The sequence below is a fragment of the Trichosurus vulpecula genome, chromosome 7 (assembly GCF_011100635.1).
Source record: "Trichosurus vulpecula isolate mTriVul1 chromosome 7, mTriVul1.pri, whole genome shotgun sequence".
Classification (NCBI taxonomy): domain Eukaryota; kingdom Metazoa; phylum Chordata; class Mammalia; order Diprotodontia; family Phalangeridae; genus Trichosurus; species Trichosurus vulpecula.
The window spans coordinates 34951801-34973274 of record NC_050579.1 but is presented as its reverse complement, the minus strand read 5'-3'; the positions used below and the strand labels follow the sequence as shown (position 1 = coordinate 34973274).

General features: G+C 54.8%; 1 protein-coding gene across 5 annotated transcripts; it reads right to left on the bottom strand.

Moving 5' to 3' along the window:
• Nucleotides 1-2254: 2254 nt before the first annotated feature.
• On the bottom strand, nucleotides 2255-18546 carry CORO6 (coronin 6). Of its 5 annotated transcripts, XM_036767193.1 has the most exons (13): nucleotides 17912-18546; nucleotides 16669-16764; nucleotides 16156-16273; nucleotides 15677-15899; nucleotides 12376-12498; nucleotides 11242-11371; nucleotides 10782-10963; nucleotides 7689-7808; nucleotides 6672-6776; nucleotides 5826-5971; nucleotides 5078-5135; nucleotides 3948-4178; nucleotides 2255-3510 (listed from the first exon to the last, which is right to left on the bottom strand). In XM_036767193.1, the coding sequence occupies exons 4-13, from the start codon at nucleotides 15872-15874 to the stop codon at nucleotides 3376-3378; spliced, it is 1428 nt and encodes a 475-aa protein (XP_036623088.1). In that variant the 5' UTR covers nucleotides 15875-15899; nucleotides 16156-16273; nucleotides 16669-16764; nucleotides 17912-18546; the 3' UTR covers nucleotides 2255-3375. The 5 variants fall into 5 exon arrangements, with proteins under 5 accessions (XP_036623088.1, XP_036623090.1, XP_036623087.1 ...); XM_036767195.1 differs by lacking the exon at nucleotides 16156-16273 and having other exon boundaries at nucleotides 2255-3507; XM_036767192.1 differs by lacking the exon at nucleotides 16156-16273 and having other exon boundaries at nucleotides 17912-18545.
• Between the last annotated feature and the right edge of the window lie 2928 nt (nucleotides 18547-21474).

The following is a 21474-nucleotide window of genomic DNA, read 5'->3' as shown; positions in this document are numbered from 1 at the left end:
GGAAATGGGAGGGGTTTAGAACCGAGCCTCTGGTAGTGCCACATGAGCACTGGGGTCAAAAATTGGGGACCTTGGACAGAGTAGGGCGACCAGAATTCCGAGGTGGTGACAGGGGTGTGGGATGGGCGAGGGGCGGTGCTGGGGTGGGGGAAGGGCCAGGCAGGCGGTGGAGGTCCAGAGCAGAAGGGCCTGGAGGGCACCTGCAGGATCAAGGGAGCCTCTTTGGCCCCGGGGCAGTGTGGCTCTGGTCCGTTCCTCCCAGGCTGTGCCCTGCCCTCCTCCCTCCCCCAGCCACCGACCCGAGCAGATTCTCCCCAGCCCTTCCCTAGGTGGGCAGGGTGAGCCTTTCATTGTCCCACTTCCACTCATGATTCAAGTACCCTTTCCAGAGCATCACTAGAGGGGCAGCTCGGAGCCCTAGGTAGGCGGAGGGATGGGTGAGCAGTAGGCTGTCTGAGCCCTGGCCCCTTTGCCCCAATACTGACTCCTTGCCTGCTTACTCTGCCCTGGGGAAATGTTCTTAGACCCCTTTCCATATCTAGCCCAACCCCCTGGGGGGGAGGGGTGCTCAGCTCCACCCCGTGTGCTCCACCCCAACACAAACCAGCACCTCGGAGGGGCCTGGCCCCCCTCGACCCCTCCCTGAGTCAAGTGCACTTAGCTGGGCCTGGGCGCCTTGGGCGCTGCAGCCAGCTCCCCCTTCCCCACCCCTCCTGGTTCTCAGGGTGGCCCTGACCTCTCCCAGGTGGTGGGGAACAACGCTGGAACCCGTGCCTGGGGGCCAGCGCTGCTCCTCCATCATGGGCTGCAAGAGCAGGGAGGAGGGTAAAGTGTCACCCCCATCGTATGTGGTGCCCCTTCCTCAGTGCCGGCGACGGCCCAGGCTACCCTCTGGTGTCTCAGAGGTTGGGCGGAGGGGGCATACTGGGCATAGGGACTCCAGGAGCCCAGGTCATGAGATCTGAGGTTGAGATGGTAGTGGTGGAGGTGTGGTGTGTGAGGGGGTCACACCCAGCTCTCCTGATGCCCCCTGGCACCACATGCCCCCCCGCCCCCACCCCCACCAGCTGCTGCTATCCCACCCACCCCCGCTGAGGGTGCAACCACAGAAACCTTCCACCCAATGGTGCTAACTCCTCCCTGCTCTCTCCTTCCCCACCCAGCCCCAAGAAGCACAGACCCCCGGGCAAGGGTCCCGATGCACACAACCCCGCCCCCCCATCCCCAAAGGACTGGCTCACACTGTGAGAAGGGCCTGCCCAGCCAGACAACTCCAAATACACACACACACACACACACACACACGCACACGACAAAAAAGCAACAAGATTGAACCCTCCTGTCCCACCCACCTCTCCCAGTCATTCCCCCACCCCGGGCCAGGGACACTCCAGCAGAAGAGACACAAATAAAACAAAACAAACAAAAAGGCTTTAAAACAGGCAGTTCTCCTCTTGAGACTGATTTTATTGGGAAAAGCCCATGGGGAGGTGGGGGAGGAGGCTGGGCACTCTCCCCGAATGTGCGGGCGTTTGGCGGGGGTCTGGGCGGAGCTGTTCTTGAGGTCCAACTACCTCAGTGTGGCGTTAAACCCCAGGTATGGCACTGGCGGAGTGGCAGGTGGTCCTCCTGCCGCCACCCAGGCTGGTCCCGTCCCCGTCCCCCGCCCCCCCCCCCCCGAATCCTGGGACGGGATTGATTATGTTGAACCATTCGAAAAAAGCTTTGCTGTATCTCCCACCAGCGGGTCCCTCCCAGTGCTCAGCAGAAAGAAGCTGTATCCTTCCATGTGAAAGGGTCTTTAAAGACAAATGTCTTTCCTCCCCTTCCAAGCCTCCTCGTCAGGCTAAAGGTTCTTCTCTTCCCCCAGGAGACCTTCTATGCCATGATTTCCAATGCTGTCACTGCTCTGGTGTGGCTTCAGTTTGTCTTCCCTAAGATGGAGGACCCAGAACTGGACAGGATACCCCAGATGTGGGATGGGGAGGGAAGCAAGCAACGCATGCATCCCAACATTTCCTAGGTACTTGGTGAGGAAGCCCAGTCACGCCAGCTCCTTCCGCATCCCTCCCTAAGGGATGTAGCCGCTGTGGGCAAAGGGGCAGGGGTCCCCTGCCCCCTGGGTACTCACTGGGATGGAAGTTCCATCCTTTTCAGCCAAGCACCTGACCTGCAGCCCCAGGCTAGCCTGAACCCTCTGTCTCCCTCCATCTTGGTCCACAGACAGACATATACATACACACTAGACCCAGGCTGAATATTTAATAAAATATTTACTTTTTCGATCCTCCACAAGTTCCTTTTTAAAGAGAAGAGCCCATGATGAGGGCCAGGGAAAGACAGGGGCAAGGGAGGGGGTGGAGAATCTGCTCTATTCCAAGCCATACCTTCACACCTGGCCTAGTGTGAAGAGAGGGTGTGTGTGTGTGGTGGCAGCCTTCACACACCAGGATAGGAGCCCATGTGCTGTTGGGGAGGTGGATGGTGAGATCTGAGACGGAGGAGGGGATGTCACCCAACCATGGGTGAGGGGCCTGGGAGGCCCTTCAGGCTTCTGTCCTTTCCTGTGGGGTTTTCTCCCCCTGCCCATCCCAGAGAGAACCCTCCCCCCCCCCTTACCCCCTTCAGTGATGAAATAGAAAGTCTCTGCCTTCTTGGATCTCCTACACTAGGACTGGAGCTAAGCCCCTACTTCTAGAGCCCAGCTAATGTGAAACCTCTCCCTCCCCAGGTCTCCTCCAACCCGTATAGTGGCTGGGCAGAGAAAGGGAAGGGAAGGAAAAAACCAGGGCAGAAGGGGCCATTCCCCACTAGCCATCACATTCCCCAAAGGTGTCTTCATCTTGTCTCTCCTCCCTTGCCTCTAACCATGAGGGTTTGCCTAAAAAGTTCACTTTTCACACTACTGCCCCCACTGCCTTCAGTTCACATCCCAAGTTTCCTCCAAAAGAATGTAAGGTCTTTGAGGACAGGGATAGGTTCATTTTTGTCTTTTCTGCTTCGAACACAGTAGGAGCTTATTAAATGCTTGTTGACTGACTGCTAACAATGTCCCTCAACCCCACCCCTCAGGGGGTATACAGTGTTGCCTTCCTACACCCTCCCTCTCTGTTCACGCAAGGTTGGGGATGAATGTCCCATTGAGAGGGGCTGAGCTCCTATCTCAGAGGTGAATCCTGCCAAGGATTTACACCCCATTCCCCATTGGAAAGCTGGGGAAGCATCCTATTCTTCTTCACCCTCCCCTCTGTGGGGTGGAGTCCCTTGGCTTCAATTCATGACCACCCCAACCCTACCCCAGGTTCTCCCCTCTGACCCTGGGGTTAGAGGAAGGGAGATAGGAGCAGGGCATGGGGACGGGGGTGGGGGGCAAGGCTAGTCAGTGCCATCGACAAATTCGCAAAGCATGTTCTCCAAGGCTGTGATTCGCTCTTCCTGAGCCTGGACCCTCTCCCTGAGGGACTTAATTTCCTCAAGTAATGCCTCCAGGGTCTGCTGCTGCTGTTGCTGCTGAAGGGAAGGTTAGAAGGATATGGGGTGTCAGAAAGGCCTCTGCTCCCCACTGAGGTGAGGGTCCAGGAAGGAGGTGATCTGGAGGACCACTGGACATTCCCCAAGTGGCTCTTAGGATCGAGGTCTCTACCTGGAAGGGACCTCAGAGGTCTTCTCCTCCAACCCCAACCCCTTTTGCAGAGGAAGACCCCGAAAGCCAGAGAGGTGGCTGGTGAAGTGTCAAAAGTGGGATTTAATTGAAGGAAGACCATGATTTAGGTCAGAAGCAAGATTCGAATCCAGGGTTCTTACTACTGCCCCACACTGCCTCCTGAGATATCTAGGCTAACTCCCCCACCTCTCCTTTTTTTTGATAGGGAACTGAGGCTTAGCCAGGGGAAGCTCAGGGTGAGGATGGAGTAGTCAGGGTCCCACTGACATAGGACCAAGCTCACCGAGAAGGAGGTATCGCTGGCAGACTGGCTGCGTCGAGGGCCCGCAGGAGGCCGGACATCCAGGACATTGCGCTTGGTGACCCGAAGTTCTCGGCTCTTGGGGGGCACGTAGCCATCCCGTAGGGAGATCAGCACAGGGTCTGCATCCTGGCCCGATAGCCATTCATCTGCCTCCAGGGCCGGCTCAGGGCCTGGCGTGTCAGGGTATAGGTCATCCTGGAACAGGTCTGACTACACAGGAGGGATGTGGAGGGGGGAGGTGAGCCTCCTGAATCTGACCATGCCAAGGTGGGATCTTCACCCTAAGGCCTTCCTGCATAGCATGAGTCACTCTCTTCAGCATCCTACAGCTCTAGGCAATGTCCTCCTGAGTTACAATACTAGGGAAAAGGATGGGGACTGGGCATCTGATTTTGGTGACGGAGGGAACTCCCAGATGAGGACTTCCATCCACCAATGCAGGTTGCCACCTTTCTCTATAGTGAGTGTTTGAAAGGTGCTCTGGACCACAAGAGGTTAAGTGCCTTATGCAGAATCACACAGCCATCCACAGGCATCAGAAGTGGGGCTCAGACCCTGGTCTTATGGGCTTCAAGGTGGCCAAGGTCAAGCTGCCTCTAAGGAGGCACCTACAAGGCACTCACTCCCCCTATTAATCTCAATCAGAACAGCACCATCTATTGTCGTGCTTCCCCCTTTTTTGTCTGGACCCCTTGGGCAGCCTGCTGAAGCCCATGGACACTTTCTCAGAATCCTGGTTTAAAAAAGAGGTTTCTTAAAATTCATAATTAAAGGGAACAGTACATTTCAATGAGACGTTAGTGGGAAATAAAGATGGAGGTCTTTTGGGTCCCATTCAAGTTCACAGTCCCCCTTGAATCTCTCCCAAGGAATCCAAAGATCCTGGTCTCAGAGAGTTGCCTCAGGCTCTGAGAGATTCTCCAGAGGTGATGGGGCTGGTCTCTCTCGTAATATTTACATCATACATCACAAACATTTACAGAGCATTTCTTCCCAATTAGCCTGTAAAATAAGCAGCTTGAATATTTTTATTTCAGGTGAGGAAACTGAGGCTGAGAGACAAGTGTCTGATCCCCCCTCCAGCCCAAGGGAACCCCCAGATCCCTCACCTTTCGGGGTACGGTCATGATGATGGGCTCACACTTCCTTTCATGCAGCTTGTAGAATCTGGAGGATTGGGGAGGGGGAGGTCTCACTGGCTCTAGAAAGCCTTCTCTCCCCACCCACCACCCCCGCTCTCCACCCTGGCTCAGCTACCCATCTTCCAACTCAGCTTCAGCACAGAGTTAGCCCAGGAAGGGGGGGGACATCCTCTTTCCCCCTCCCAGAGGAGAGAGAAAGTCATTCCCTGGGAAAGGCTCACTCCCCCCATAGAATCTTGACACCTCGAGAGCAGGGATCGTCTCATTTCTGTGCCTTCACGTTGCCAGCCCCTAAGGCAGTGCCCGAAATACAGCAGGCGCTTAATAAATGTTTGCTGATTGATCCAATTGGATCACATATTTAGAACAGGGAATGAACTAAGTCAAATCTCTCAGTCCAATACCTCACCCCCATTTTTACAGAAGAATCCAAGGTCTGGGAAACTCATGAGATCATAGCTTTACAACTGGAAGGAACCCCAGGGACCATCGAGTTCTAGCCCTTCATTTTAACAAAGAGGGAAACTGAGGCCCAGGTCCAAGGTAACCCAGGTAGGATTTGAACCCAGGTCCTCTGAATCCACATCTAAGACTTCATTGAACCATGATGTGTGTGTGTGTGTGTGTGTGTGTGTGTGTGTGTGTGTGTGTGTATGTGACTGGGGCTCTCAGGCTGGGCATCTTGTGGGTGGGGAGGGAGAAGGGAAAGGCTGACCTGGCAATTTCACACTTGCTGACATCCAGGCCCCTCTTGGGCATGAAGCCCATGCCTCGCTGGGGCTCCTTGCTGCTGAAGGTGTTCAGGTAGTGGACAAAGGGGGGCTCGTCGGTGATCTCAAAGTACCGGATGCTGCTGTCCCCCTGCAAAGCCCACCTCAGATCAGGGACTGGGCTCTTCCTTCCAAGCTGCCCCCTCCCCAGGAGCGTGACTATCCCCATTTCAAAGCCTATAAGACTCATTCTTTATGGGTTGGTCTACAAGTCTTAGGTCTAGAGCAGAAAGGGACCTCAGCGTTCCCTCGTCAGCCCCAGCCTCTCATTTTACCAAGGTCCAGGGAAGTTCAAAAACTCGCCCAAGGTGAGGCACATAGCAAGTAGCAGGGTCAGAACCCAAACTTGAATCCTTTGGGTTCAAATCCCCTACTCTCTCCCCTACACTATGGTTCTCCAGAGGGTGGGCTTAAGGGAGGTACTTTGTCCCCTTTCGGGGACTCAGGGTGGGGAGGGAGAGGTTCCTAAGCCTGGCACCCCTGGAGGGGATCTGGTCATAGGGTCCCCAGATCATGCATCCAGAGCTGGAGGGACAGTGAATCTAGCCTATTTTACAAAGGAAGAAACCAAGACACAGAGATAGGTAGTGAGTGACTTGCCCAAACCCACATAGCCACTATGTTTCCCCCCAATAGAGTGCAAGGTCCTTGGGAGCATCTCCAGGGTCCAGCACACTGCCTGGCACACTTAACAGACCCTCACTCATTGACTGAGGAATGTGGCATGACAGCCAGGCTGCCCCCTTCCCGCCTCCCCCAGGGCCCATTTCCTTGCCCCCCCAGCTGCTCACCTTACCACACAGGTACACTATGCTGGAATCGGGGTCATAGAAGGGAAGCAGGACCCCATTGCTGGTGTCCATCTCTTGGAGCGCCATGGGTTCCTCAAAGTTGTTCTGGGTGGAGCACAGGGGTTGTGACCAGCCCCGCCCTATCCCCCTTGACCGCCTGCCCATGCTTTGGTATTTGCACCCCTGCCCGGTGGGAGTTGGTGGGCATCACAGCTGCAAGGCTTCCAGCAACCACCAGAGGTCAGCAGAGGGCACCCTTCTCTGCACCCACACACCTCTCACCACACCCAACCCTGTGCCTGAGCATGCTGGCTGATTGAGTGGAGCTACAGCTGGGAGGCTCCATTTTACAGACTAGGAGACTGAGGCCCATCAAAGGGAAACGCCCTGCCCCAGCTTATGCCAGGGGGGGAAGCTGGGATTCATCAGCTCCCCGTTCTGTCTCCTCTCCGGAGTTCCGAGAGGAGAGCCGCAGGGTGCAAGGGGGTTCCCCTCACTGTCCTCCATTCTCCCACCAACTCTCAGCATTGCACCTCCCCCTCCCCCCACCCCTCATGCAGACAGCATCACGCCATCCCCTGGGGACTCGGCATCACCAGGCAGGTGGAGCCTGATGGAGGGCTGAGGGTGGGGGCAGGGGGAGTCCAGAGGGTGGCAGCTGCCATCATGCCCTCCCTTAGGGTGAAGGTAGAGCCAGGCCTGAGCTGGAGCTAGTCAGAGGCAGAACTGAGGAGACCTCATGGGCCTTCTAGTCCAATTCTCTCATTTTACAGAGGGAAAACTGAGACCCAGAGAGGTAAAGTGACTTATGGGATCATTGTTTTATGATTAGAAAGGACTTCAGAGGCCACTGAGTGGCAAAGTCAGGATTTGAACCCAGATCCTTTGACTCTAAATCCAGCAGGGATCTAGGTGTGTATATCTGGGGCCCCCAGAGCCCCAGGAGGGGGAGGTACGCCTGCCCACCCAAGATGCCCAGTCCCTGGGGCACACACCCCATGCCACCAGCTGCGTTACCGGGTCCCACAGGCCCAGCTCACGCTGGCTCATGCGGGTAAATCCCGTGGTGAAGATGTGACCTTGGCGTGTGAAGACGGCCCGCATGGGCCTCATCCCTTCATGGGCAGCAAACCTTTCCTGGGGGAGGGGAGCAAAATGGGGGTGGGAGCAGGGAAGGGGAAGGAGACAGGAGCACAGTGTTATCCAGCTTACCACCCTGGAGGGGAGGGAGGACCTGCGGCCTTGGAAAGACGAGGGGGGTGGGGAGGAGAGTCCCCAGCAGCAGGTCCTAATTCCAGCAGACTCCATGTGTTCCCCCAGCAGCAGTTCCCTCTGGCAGGAGATCACTCAGGATCCTCCTGAATAGCAGATTCAGAGGGGGGCCTTTTGGCCCAATGCCCCTCCTGCTCATCTGAGGGCACTTTCCTGGTGCCCATGGGCTCCCCCTGCCTTCGCTGTCCTTTCTGCCCTGCTATCTCCCAACACGGTCCCCCAGGTTCCCCCTGAAGCCAGGGTAGCCTGGCACAGCTCCAGGGGCCAGAGATAGCAAACCTCTCCTCCTCATCCTACCAGGTCCCACAGTGCAAGCTGCCGCTCACTCATCCTGCTGAAGCCGGTGCTAAGCAGCTTCCCGTCGGCGGTGAAGATGGCCCGAGTCGGGCGGGCACCCTCGTGAGGCCGGGCTCGCTCCTGCTTGCGGGGTTAGGGCGTTAGGGCATCCCGCCTTCCCTGCCTCCCTCATCCCCCAATATACACATCTGCCCCAGACACACACAGGCCTGATGACCGCTAGGTATGGACACAAACACACATGAGGAAGCGTGAAGATATGTCCCACCGAAACATAACGCACACCGTGCCATGCCACACATGTGTGCACGGACAAACACGTATGCACACTGATGAGAAGGGTTAACGCACGAGGCCAGCGACCCAGGCACCTCTCAGGAGGTGAAGCAGGCTGGAGCTGGGGCAGGAATTAATTAATAAGTTTAATTAATTAATTAATAATACAGTACTTTCCATACATTACCCCATTCGATCCTCATAACAACCCTGCGAAGTAGGGACTATACAGGTTGTTACTCCCATTTTATGAGGAGGAATCTGGCTCTCAGAGCAATTAAGTGACTGGCCCACAATGACACAAAGGCAGGATTTGAACTCGGGTCTCTTCTGACTCTAGGTCAAGCTAGTTGCCCTGTCCCTAATTATCTCATGGCCAAAGGCCTGGGGCAGGAGGGACTGAACACCAAAGCAACAGCCTTGATCACTAAGGCTGTTGGGGACCAGGTCTGGGGGATGTTGGAGCCAAGAGGGGAGTAGCTCTCACAGGAGCTGAGAAGGAAGGCTGCACGCCACCCCCTTACCAGTGCAGAGCTCTGAGCATACTTCAATGGCCCTTTTCCACTCCTAGGAGAGGCTAGGAGGTTGTCAGGTCAGAGAGGAAGGCTCTCCTGGGCTGCTGGCCTCACTTGGATGCTGGTGGTAGGATGAAACTTCCCACTCCCACTCCCAACCTCTGGAAAAGCCAACTCCCTGCTTCCCTCATCCCGGCCTCTAACTGAGAATCCCCTATTACAGTAGGGAGCAGAGGAAGGGAAAGGAGGAGGAGCTGGGATAGTCAGGAGAAAGCTGTGGGTCAGGGGCTGGGTGCCAAGTGGGCCAGCAGGGACCTGGGGGGTGAGGGGTTAAATGCCAGGTAGCTCAGAGGTCCAGGGGTTGGCTGCTAGGGAAACAGAAGGCTTAGGATCTAGCTCCTAAGGACCTTAGGGGGCTGAGGGGTCAGGGACCTGGGCACTGGAGGGGCCAGAGAACTGTTGGTCAGAAGATTGGGTACAGGGTTGGGAGGGCAGAGGGCTGGACAGTTGGGGGCTAAGTGTTAGAGGCATCAGCAGGTTGGGTTTCAGGGGTCTCAGGGAGACAGAAAGTTAGGAGGCTCAGTGTCAGGGGGCAGGGGGATTGGGCACAGGGAGGGTCCTAAGGCTGGGTGCTAAAAGGGTCAGCGGGTGAGAGGACCAGGGAGTGATGGGGCTGAGGACTAGCAGGGGCAGGTGCTAGGAGCTCCTGGTGCTTATAGAATGTTTCAAGGTCTCATCTGTTCTTCACAACTCTCCTACTGTGAAAGGTGTGGGAGCACAGTCATCATCCCCCCTTTACAGATGAGGAAAAAGAGGCTCATAATGGTGATTGTCTAAGGGAACACAATCAGTGGGGTGTGGGGCCAGGATTGGGGCCCCCAGGTCTTTTGGACTCCAGGTCCAGAGGTCTCACTCATATACGGGCATCTCAGGGATGGTGTATAGGTAGGAGGGGGAGCTAGGTGTCAGGGTGGTGAGATGATTGCAGTCAGCTGAATGGAGAGATTGGGGTCTAGGGAAATAGAAGGCTGGGAGGACCAGAGGAATGAAAGGTCAGGATGGCAAAACAGGAGTCAGAGGGTGGGCATCATGTGAGTCAGAGAGCTGAGACTTAGGGGGCTGAATGCCAGCAGAGCAGAGGGCTGGAATGGGTCAAAGGCCTAAGGGAAGTGGGTTTGAGGTGCTGGGTGCTAGAGGAGGGAAGGGTCATGTGCTAGAGGAGAAGTCTGGTGGGTCAGGGAGCTGAATTTGAGGGGAGTCAGACGGCTCAGTGCCAAGGGGCTGGGGGTGGTAGTTGGGAGTTGGAGTGCTGAGGGCTTCAGAAACCTTGGGACTGACTGTTAGAGGAGGCAGGGGGTCAGAGATCAGGACTGGGGTGACAGAAGAGTCAGGGGGCTGGGGGCATTAAGGATTGGGAGTGTTAGAGATCTGGGGGTGCTGAGGAGGTCAGAGGATGGGGGGCTGAGTGTCAGAGAAAGCAGGGGGTCAGACTCTGGAGGCTAGGCTTCTGGGGGGGGTCAGAGACTGGGGAGCTGGATACTACAGGAGAAGGGGCCTGGGTGTCAGGGTGCTGGGGGTATAGAGGACTAGGGGTCAGGGCATTGTGTGCAGGGGATCACAGGGCTAGGAGGTCAAAGTACTGGCTTCCAGGGGGTCAGTGACCTGGGGAGGGGGGTGAGAAGGGTGGGGTTCAGGGAACTGGGTAAGAGGGGGTCAGAGGGTCCTAGAGTCAGGGAATTGTCTCACTCACCGCCACCACCTGGCCCTTTCGGGGGTCTATGACTCGCAGGGTCTTGTCTTTGCAGGTGGTACTGAGCAGGCTTCCGTTGGCATTCCAGCAGACGCTGTGGATGACGTCGGGGTGCATGTCATCCAGGCTTAACAACATCTCCCCTGTGCCCACATTCCAGATGATGATAACATTGTCCCCTCCTGCCCAAGAGGAGTCACAGCTGTCACCAACACAAGGCTGCGGGGAGGGGGCTTCTGGGGGAGGGGAGGGATTAGCAGCTGGGTTAGTAGGCACAGAAGTCAGAGGGAGATGATTCGAGGGCTTTCCCTCTCCCAGAAGTCTGGAGCACAATGATCCGGGGTTCTCTTCTCCCCACTTCCTTGGGCCCTGGTACAGGTAGTGACCCCTGTACGCCTTTGGAGTGCTACGCCAAGGCAAGGGCAGTGGGGCTCGGACTTTCGTTCCCACGTGACCATACCTGCGCTGAGCAGGACGTTCCGGGCTGTGGGGTGCCAGGAGAGGATGCCCACACGTTTGGAGTGGCCTTCCAGCGTGACGATGGGTTCTGTGATGTTCCGGACTGGTGTGTAGTCTGGGATCTGCCATACCTGGCGAGAGAAGAGAGGACGGCAGCACCCCTATGAGCACCCCAATAGCCTCGGGATACAGAAGGGCAGCAGGCAGGGGTCAAAGGATCAGAGGATTGACAACTGGAAGATATCCTGTAAGTCCGGTAGTCAATGCCCTCATTTCCCAAGTCACACAGGTAATACTCAATGAACTAATTCTATATAACTAAAATTGAATAATAAAATAGGTAACATTTACGAGGCTCTTCTGGAGAGTAAAGCACTTTATACGTATCATCACGTGCATTCCTCACAACATCCTTGGGAGGCAGATACCACTGTTACTCCATTTTGCAGGTGAGGATATTGACTCCGAGTCACACAGGTCACATCCGAGGCAGGATTTGAATCTCTCTTTTCCTCTGTGGTGCCAGGCTGCTGGGATTTGAGCCCAACTCCTATGACTTCATCCCCTCCCCCATCTCTTTCTGCTGCACCCTACCACCTCTAGGGAGTAAGGTGACAAACCAGGCACTTCAACTCCCCAGCAGGGCAGAAGACAGACCCTCCTCTCGATCCTTCATGGCTCACTGGGGCTGTTTACCTCCTGGTTCTATTTGGCCCTTTGACTTCCAGCCCAGGAGGAGATAGACAGAACTCTGGCTAAGAGCCCTCAGCGCCAGCCAGGAGTGGGGCAAGAACGTTGTGGATCCCAGTGGGGGCAGGTGCCTTCCCCTGAGTCACCTCCCTCCCAACTCTTCCACTTGGCTCCAGTTACCTGGAACTCTGCCTCCCCCTTGCATATCCTCCCTCCCGCCCCCCACGGCTGTGGATATAATTAGTGCTGACTGGTGCACCCTGGGAGGAGGAGAGCTCCAGCCCAGACACAAGGTAATAGGGCTCAAAATAGCTCCTGAGCCTTGTTGGGGGCTCCTGGACCAAGCACCTCCCTTGCTTCTCCCGCCTGAGATGTCACACCCACCTTTGTCCCACCCCGTGCTCCCGTGCTTGTCTGGGGTGAGACAGGGGCATTGCTCTCCTACCATGATAGTGGTGTCCTCAGAGGCACTGGCAATCACGCTGTCGTTGTGGGGACACCAGTCTATGTCCAGCACGGGCGCTGTGTGTCCATTGACTGTAGGGTGGTTCTTGTCCACACGTCCTGTCTGTGGAGGCCAAAGAACTAACTGGGAGATGGTCCATGCCCACCTCCTGCCCTTTCTCCAGAAGTCCCACTGCGGGGAGAGCTCCAGAAAGACCTTCCTGATGCCCCAGAGGCAAGGGCCCTTCTTCCCTCTCTAACAAAACTTGCATTCATTTCCTATAATGCTCTGTCTACTTAAAAATGTACAGACTGGCTTCCCCTTTAGAAGGTAGGTTTCTTGAGGGCAGCGGCTGTTTTACGTTTGTCTATATATCCCCAGCACTTAGCACACAGTAACTGGCACAGAGTAGTCACTTAACAAATGCTTCTTGATTGATTCATTACCTATTGATTGAGTATTTCAAGTCTTCTTCTCCCCTCCTTCCTTTAGGGAATTGACTCCAAAAACTCCATAGGACCCCACCTTCCTCCATCTCACCTTCCGAGATGGGATTTTCAGCTCACAACCAGCTTCCCTTCCTCAGTTTCCCCTAGCTCACTTTCTGTGCTTTTCCTCCCTCCCTCAGGGGGTCCCATCCTGGTTTGGGAAGAGGGACCCTTTCCATCACAGAAAAAAAAAAAGAAATCACAGTCAGACAGAAGGGTAGAGCTGTGAAGGACATCTGAGGATCATCTTGCCTAATTCGTTTTATAGAGCAGAAGGAGGATCCTGAGGTGTCTAGTCTGAGGTCACATACCTAATTGATAAGAGCATTTATATAGAGCTTGAAGGGTTTCAAAATGCTTTACACATCCTGGGTTGTAGGTATTATTATTCGGCCTATTTTATAGACGAGGAGACTGAGGCTGAGATAGGTCAGGGTTATATAGCTAATGTCGGTAGGATTTGGACTGTCTTTCTGACTCCAAGTCAAGCTTCCTATCTACTGTGCCACCTAATAAATGCCGGTCAGAGTTAGAACACATGTCTTTCTAGATACTCCTAACATCTAGGACCCAAAGCCTAGGTGATCTGGGGGGAATGGGGAGAGTTCTGAAGCTCCACGGAGAGTCAAGGATAAGAAGTGGCCCAGGCTCTAGAAGTCCCTTAAAGAGATCATAGAATTTGGGGCTTGAAGGGATCTTAGAGACCACTGAGCTCAACTCCTCTGGTTTTACAGGAGAAACTGAGGCTTGCCCAAAGTCACATAATATAGTTAATCACTGGCAAAGTTGGCACTCAAAACTAGGGCCTTTGACCCCCAATCCAGGATCCTTTCCAGCGTTCACCAGTTATTTGACTTCCAAAGCACAAGCATTTGGGTAGGGGTCCTATGCCTGGCCCCAGTACTAGGAGGGTGCTACTCACCCTTAGCTGTGACTCATACAAGGGGGAGCAAGGGGAGGTCACAGGTGCTCTGTGGGTGTCAGGGAGGAGCAGAGGGAGGCAGCTGTCTTGCCTGGGCAGTACACTGGTTTGTGGGGGAGGGGGGAAGGGACAAGGGACATGTTGTGTATCGCCCAATGAAACCTGAGCTCTGGTCGTGGGTAGCCAGTGACTCCATTGTCCACATGTGAGTCAGTGGTTATTGTAAGGTCTTTGCATGTTCCCCTTCTCCACCTCCCCCCTCAACAACTGCAGTCCTCCTCCCCTTTCTCCCCCCCAAGTTGATGGGGTTGGAATCCCAGTCAAGGGCATGCCCTTGGGGAGCTGAATCTCAACATAGCAGGGTAAGGGTGGGGGGCTAGGACTGGACACAGCCATTCCCCAAGGCCCAGGGGCTACTTAGAGAACGCAGAATCCTGAGGCAGGGAACTTTGCTTTCACACAAAGGAGAAAGTGATGAGAGCTTCTCTGAGCAGAGTGAGCCTACCATTTACCCCTAGGGCACAAGAGATGCTATACTTTCAGCTTAGGGCCTTGCCTTGGCAAGTGAGGAGGGATTTGGGATTCTGGTCCTGGTCATCATTAGAGGTTGCCTTCTCACCCTCTGACCATGAAGGAGCTAGAGGTATTTCTGTACCTTCTCCTCCACCCATACCCCTAGGATGATAATTCCCTTGTGTCTTCTGCTGGGTGGTATGCACAGCCTTAGCTCCTCACTGGTCCCCTGAAAAACAGGTTCCCCAGCCTCAGTGGTTGCTCTGGGTTCTACTTCATGGAACAATTAGCTGGGAAAAGGAAACTCCCCACAAAGGCCCTCCACTGGTCTCAGGACCCAGTATGCCTACAGTCCTAGGGTCCAGTATGCCCATGGTTCCAGGGTCCAGTAAGCCCATGGTCTCAGGGTTTAGTAAGCCCATGGTCCCTGGGGTCCAGTGAGCCCATGGTCCCAGGGTCTAGTATGCCCATGGTTCTGCCTCTTTCTGTTGACTCCCTCAGGGAGAACAAGAAGAGGAGAGACAGCTCATCTCCAGAAAAGACTGCCTTTTCCCTGCTTCCCAGGTGTGATTCTGAGGGGGAAAGCTTCCTAAGGCTCTGACTCCCAGAGCTGTTAAGGAGACCTTAGCACCTCTATATTCCACGTGCTTCCCTCCAGCCCCTGAGATTCTAGGATGGGTGGGATGGGGTGTTACCCAAAGAGTTAGATTTTGTTTGGTATCAAGTCCACCCCTTGAAATTAACACCATAGAGAGGAATATTTCTTATTCCCTCTGGGAGTCTGAGGGATGAAGGACCAGGAGGAGGAAGGCTGTGTTCTAGCATGGACCTGCCTAGGTGAGGAGAGCAGTGAGGCATCTTAGGCAGAACAGAGAACCGGCCAAGCCATCCAATTGAACATAGTTATATGTTCTAGAGCCAGCGTACTGGAAAGAGCCAGTCCTGGAACCAGGAAAACACGGGCTTCAGTACCTGCTTCTGCTTGTACACTGGCTGTGTGACCCTGGACAAGTCACTTAACCTCCGTGCCCAAGGCAGGAGCAGCTACCAATCTTCGGTTTCCTTTCCCAGGAGTTCCTGATCCCGATGAAATCCAGTCTCTTTCCTAGCACTGGAGTCTCTATCTAATGTCACACAGGCAATGACAGAGCTGGGATTGGGACTCTGGTCTCCTAACTGTAAATGGAGTGCTCTTCTCTCACATCCTTCCTTTCTCTTTGGGGGGGAGGGGGGAAGATTCTAGGGAATAAAACAGTCGCTAGATCCAAACGGAGATATCCCGCCCCAGAGCATTTCCTCATCTTTTCTGGAGACAGAAGCGATCCCCGTCCCTATTCCCCTCCCGTTCCCCGGCCCCGGCCAACTTGGACCCCCTCACCTTAGCCAAGGGCAGCACGATGAAGGCCCCGCCCCCTCCAGCCTCTACGATGATGGCCAGAAATTTGGGGTTGACAGCGCAGAAGGAGCTGTCCCATGTGACCTTGGACACTCGGATGTCCTCGTATGTCTGCTCGGCTTTCCCGGCCTGGCCAAACACGTGCCGGAACTTGCTTTGCCGGACGACTCGACGGCTCATGGCTGGGAGGGGTGGTGGAGGTGGGCTTGGGAGAGAGGATTCGGGGCGGGCCTTAGCGCCTGGCGAGGTCCCCGGCTCTCCCCGCCGCCCCCCCCCCCCCCGCCCCGCTTCAGCAGATCCCTCCCCCTTCCTCTACCCTCCAGATGCTGGATGGTGGATGGATCTGTAGTGGGTCTGGGAGAGTGGGGAGGGGGCCAAATTGTAACAGGAAGTACTGAAAAGGCAGGAAAATAGAGCAGAGGGATGGAGGAAGGGCACAAGGAGGGTGCCTAGAGACTCACACTCCATGAGGGGCGGAATATGTGGCCAAGGGCTTTAAGGCTGGAAAGGGATCTCAGAGCTTAAGGAGGAAGGAGCTGAAGTCCAGAGAGTCAACCACTAATCCAAACCGGGACCGTTCTGAGGGGAGGAAGGATGTCTGGGTTCCGGTCCCATTAATAGGGGGCTCTTTTCCATGCCTCAGTTTCCCCTTAGTGATGTATTCGGGAAGCTCACCGACTATGTGGGGGAACTCCCTGGAAAGGGGTGAGTGTGCATGTGTGGAGATTTCCTTCCCTCCCACTCCATTTTCCTTTCCCAAGCCCGGTTGTACATGGAAGGCCACACACCCCACTTATTCAGATGGCCTGAGGAGGGAGGGAAGTGGCACCAGGTTCAAGCCTGGAGGTGAGGTTTGGAGCTTCATCGTAATGATCTGGCTTCCCTCAGGTTCATCATCCTAGTCCTGGAAGACAGTGGCCTGTCCTTTTCCTATAGAACAGGATGTTATTTCTCATATCTAATCTAAATCCTACCTGCTTCACCTTCAGCTAATCTCTTTTTGTTCTCTCAAGGAAACAGTGACCCAGTGCAGATTAGGAATTCTGACTCTTCTGTGGCAGTGCGGATACCTGGAAGAGATGCCCAGTCAGTCCAATCCTCTCATCGCACAGATGAGGATTATAAGGCCCACATAAGGGATAAGTGACTTACCCAAGGTCACAAAGATCTGATTCTGGAGTCAGTTTTCTTTTTCCTTTACCACTCTATTTTCCTTTGTCTTCCTACCCTTCCAAACTCCTCTTTCTCCCACACTAAAAATACCAACTCTTAAAAGCCACTTACTAGTGGCATGACCTTGGGCAAGTCACTCAACTTGTCTGCACCTCAGTTTCTTCAACTGTGTAAGGAGAGGGTTGGCCTAGATGGGCTCTGAGTTCCCAAACAGGTCTAGTTCTATGAGCCTAGGACTGTCTGCCGTTCTTTTATGAACCTCATCTATCTTTCTTCCTCTTCATACCTCCCCTGGCTCCTTCCAAAGTCCTGGAACCTCCCTCAGGAGGAAGGATCTCTCCCTTTGGCTCCCAACCCCCAACCGTACTCATCATCACAGGAATCATCTTGAGCAACCCCTTCCTTTTTCATTTGAGGAAACTGAGGACCAGGGATGGGAAATGACTTGCCCAACGTCACATAAGGTGTTAGGGTAGGCAGCAGAAGTGGATTTCCATCTCAGGGTCTTTGACTCTAGAGTCAGGGTTGTCTCTGCTGCTCTTGTCACACAAGCTACCTGCCCTCTGAGCCTCAGGGCCCACTCGTAGGCTACTGATAAAGGGATATAGGACTGGGAGGGGGGACAGTCCTTGACTTCTGGGACCCTGAGCCTCCCCTCAACCTAGATTTGAGGGGGAACAGGGAAAAGAGGCCACCCACCTATCTGCCATTTCCTCCAGGGACATGTATGGATGGCCCACATGGAGACTCTGCTCTGGAGTTACCCAGCTCCTGACCGGCCAGCCTGTCCCCCACCTGCCTCGGCTCCTCGTGCGGGAGGGGTGGGTGGGGGTGGGGTGGGGTCCTGCGGGCCCAGGGCCTGGGCCACTGTCCTAATACAGCCACGGGCTCCCCCTCTGTTCCAGCCCGGCGGGTCCTGTGACCCAAGGTACTGGGGCCATGGGGGTGGGGGAGGGGATTCTAGGGGCTACGGAATATTGCGGGAGGTGGCACAATGTCCCGGGCCCTGGTTCCCCGTAGTGACTGGGAGCGGGGCTGCGGTACCTGGTACAGAGCCGGCAGCTGGGCCGGGGAGGGAAGGGTGTGGTGTGGGCTGCCGGGCCGGGAGGTCGGGTTGTTGGAGGGAGTCCACTCGCTGCTGCGGCTCTTCTGCAGACGAAATTTGGCCAGAGCAGCGGGCTCAAGGCTCAGGGCGTCCGGGCGTTGGTACTCGGGCGGAGGCTCGCCTCCGGTACGGGCTCAGAGGGGTCCAGACTCCGGCGCCCCCTCGTCTCTCCCCAGCCGGGCAGGGCTCGTTCCCTGCAGAGTCAGCTGCCGCTGCCATCAACCTGCGAGGGCGGAGCCGGGGCTCCAGAGCGGGGCGGGGCAGGGCAGGGAGGGGCGGAGCCGGGCACCTCTCCCCTCTTAGCCCAAACCTTAGCTCCCTCCCCAAAACTTGACCTGTCCAAGGGCCCCCGGCGGGAAAGCAGGGCGCCCCTCCTGTTCCCAGCTAGCTCAACTTTTTCTTTGATCAGAAAGGGAAACTGAGGAACTGACTTCTCCAGGCCTTCTACCTTCCCCAGTGGTCTGGGACTCCTCGATAAGGGAGGGCGAAGAGCCCCGGGTGGGTCTCTATCAGCTAGGGGCGCCCGCACAGCGCCCCAGGGGCCGCCCCCATTGCTGCTCTGGCCGCAGGGGCAGACAGATGAAGGGCATCCGCAGCCGCCGCATTCCAGCCACAATTGCGCTCCCGATTTAGCTCTGCGGGGCGGGACTGGGGCAGGAACATCTAGTGGCTGGGGGAGGGGGAGGGGCAGGCTGCAGTGAGGGCGGGGCCCTTCCTAAAGGCGAGGGAGGGCATTCACCCCAACCCCTCCTCGTACCCCGCGCCCGTCCCGATCCTCATCCCGCAAAGATGAGAGAGGGGCCAGAGCCTCCCTGCGCTCTCTGGCAGCCCTCCAATTCGGTACATACCTACCTCTTGAGCTCTTCCCCGGTGCCCCAGCGCAGAGGCTTGTAGAGAGCGGAGGGGGAAGGCTTAAACAGAGGGCTCCAGTACTAGGATTGTAGGATTGTGGATTTTAAGGGGCTCTGAGAAGAGGCGGTTGTGTTTCCCACAGGACCTCAGGCTTTGGGAACAGGAGCTGGGGAACGAGTCCTTGGGCGTAGGCTTTATGGGGAGGGGGGTGAAGTTTCAATTCTAGGCACAGTATTAAGACACCGGCAATGTCAAGTAGGCCCTCCTACCGAATCCTAGCCGGCCCTTGTAGGTACCCCCAGCTCCCAGAGCTGGCCGCGGTACTTACTAGACAATTAACAACTGTTGAATGAAGGGGAAAAGAAAAACACCCAACCTTGAACCAATCTCCCTTCACTTTTTCAAGGAAGATAACGTGGAGTTTAAGGGGCAGACATGCCAAACCAGGGGTCATTGGTTGGATTATTTTGGAGGGGAGAAGATTAAGGAGTGTCTGGTGACGCCTCCAGTGCTGGGGAAGCCTTCAGGGGGTTCACACGATGCTTGGATCCATCTGCAGCCCTTGGGCAAGGGAAGGGAAAGCTTTGTTTCGTTTGCCAAATGAAAGACTGGGTTAGAATAGGGAATCTTAATAAGGTCTGTGAACTTGATAACTATTTTAACATAACTGGTTCCCTTGATAATCCTGTGTATTTTATTTTATGCGTTTAAAACCATGATTCTGAGAAAGGCTCCATAAGCTTCACCAGAATGCCTGCCAGAGGGGATACACAAAAGAACCCCTGGGCTACAATGTTCTCCACAATCCTTTCCAACTCTGAATTCTGTGATCCTATGAATGTACATCTCTCTCTCATAGAGATATTTTCCTACAGAAAATAAAATTCACTGTACCTGGTCTGCTGGCTGGGATCCACTGCCTGCCTCTTCTTTCTTTTCAAAGTGGATTGTAAACCTCTGGAGGGCTGATTGTCTCTCTCAGAGTCCACCGTGTGGAGGAAACCCTTCCCAAGGGTAGAGGCCAGAAAAAACGGCACCTGCCAGACGCCCAGTTATCTGCTGCAGCTTTTTTCTTCCCTGCTTATGGGAAGGGCTAGTAAACCATGGGCACATCTATGTGTCCTAAAGCCTGAGGTTCAGTGGCGACCTTCAGACTTAGAGGTGGAATCACATGGGGCCAGTCTTTCCCCCATTCCACTGCCTCTTCCCAGTGCTCTAGATGGTACCCTAGCCTGCCCCTGCCATGCTCCAGGGGGGTTTCAGCCCTGCTCAGCCCTGTAGAGTTCCTTGTTGTTTATCTGTTCAGTCATGTCCAACTCTTTGTGACCCCATGGACCACAACACACCAGGCCCTCCTATCCTCCACTACCTCCCAAAGTCTGTCTAAGCTCATGAGCTCCTTGTAGTTGGCCAGAATCAGATCAGTGATTATAGCCCTACTCCCACAAACCCCTATCATCTTGTTTTTTTCTGACCCTAATGCAGAGGTGACCTAAGTGGAGAGGATGGGTGTGGGAGGAGTTTCTTTTCTATAATTAAAGATCTTCAAGGAAGGTAATTTGGGGGAGAAAGGACTGGCTGATCAAGTGCTTTGAGAGGTATGAATGGTGGGGGTGGGGTGGGGGGGGAGTGAAGAGGGCACCAGAGTTGAGTCAAACAATCTGAGTTTAATTTCCAGCTGCCTGGGGCAAATGGTTGGGGACCATTTCTGTTTCTGCTTCTGTTTCTTCACCTGCAAAATGAGGTTCTTAACCTTTTTCTGTGTGTCCTGAATGCCTCTGGCAGTGTTTGGTGACCTCTGTGGATTCTTTCTCTGAATCATGTTTTTAAATAATTGAGGAAAATGGTAAACTCCAGTTAGAGGTTAGTAAAAATAAAGATGTCATTTGTTTTCCCATCTTCAGCTCTATGTACTGACCCCCAGATTAAGAGCCCCCGGAGCAGATGGTCTCTTCTAACTCTAAATTCTAAGGTCAGCAAAACTGTTTTGCTGTTCTCCCTTGAAGGTTCAATCTGTAGCCTCCTACTGCATCACCATACACATCACTCTGGTGTTCCTTAGCAGAGGATAATGCAGGCTTTCTTTTCTCTTCTTCTTCTTTTTTTTAAAGAGCCAGGTGCTCCATTCCAGGAAGGAGGTCTGGGGCTGTCTCCAGCTTCATCTTTGTGCAGGAATGGAGCTGTCCAGGCACAAGAGAAATGAATCAGTCCCTGGGCCCAAAGAGGCAGGGACAAAGCAGCCTTGCCAAGTGGTCCAGGTCCAGCTCCTCCACCCATCCAGCTGCAAAGGCCCTGCATACACACTGCGGGACTCTCTTGGCACTGGGTAGGCAGAGCCCAAACCGGCAGAACCAATTAGGGTTGAGCAGGAACCCCGGCCAGAGACTTCATCCTCTTTTATTCCTGCCTGCAGAGGCAGCTTGGACCCAGTCAGCACTGGGGAGGCAGACTCATTTTATCTTTCTTTTGTTTAAAGCCAGGGATGTGGGTCATCTTGTCTTGGCTAGAAGGCTGAGGCTGAGCTCATGCAGGCTGGCCAGGAGGTCTCAGCAGGATACCTGGGGGTTTTCTGGGGATCCCCAACTTGACCATATCCCCAAATGACAAGGCACTCTCCTAGAGGACAGAGGCACATCTGTCAGGTCATCTT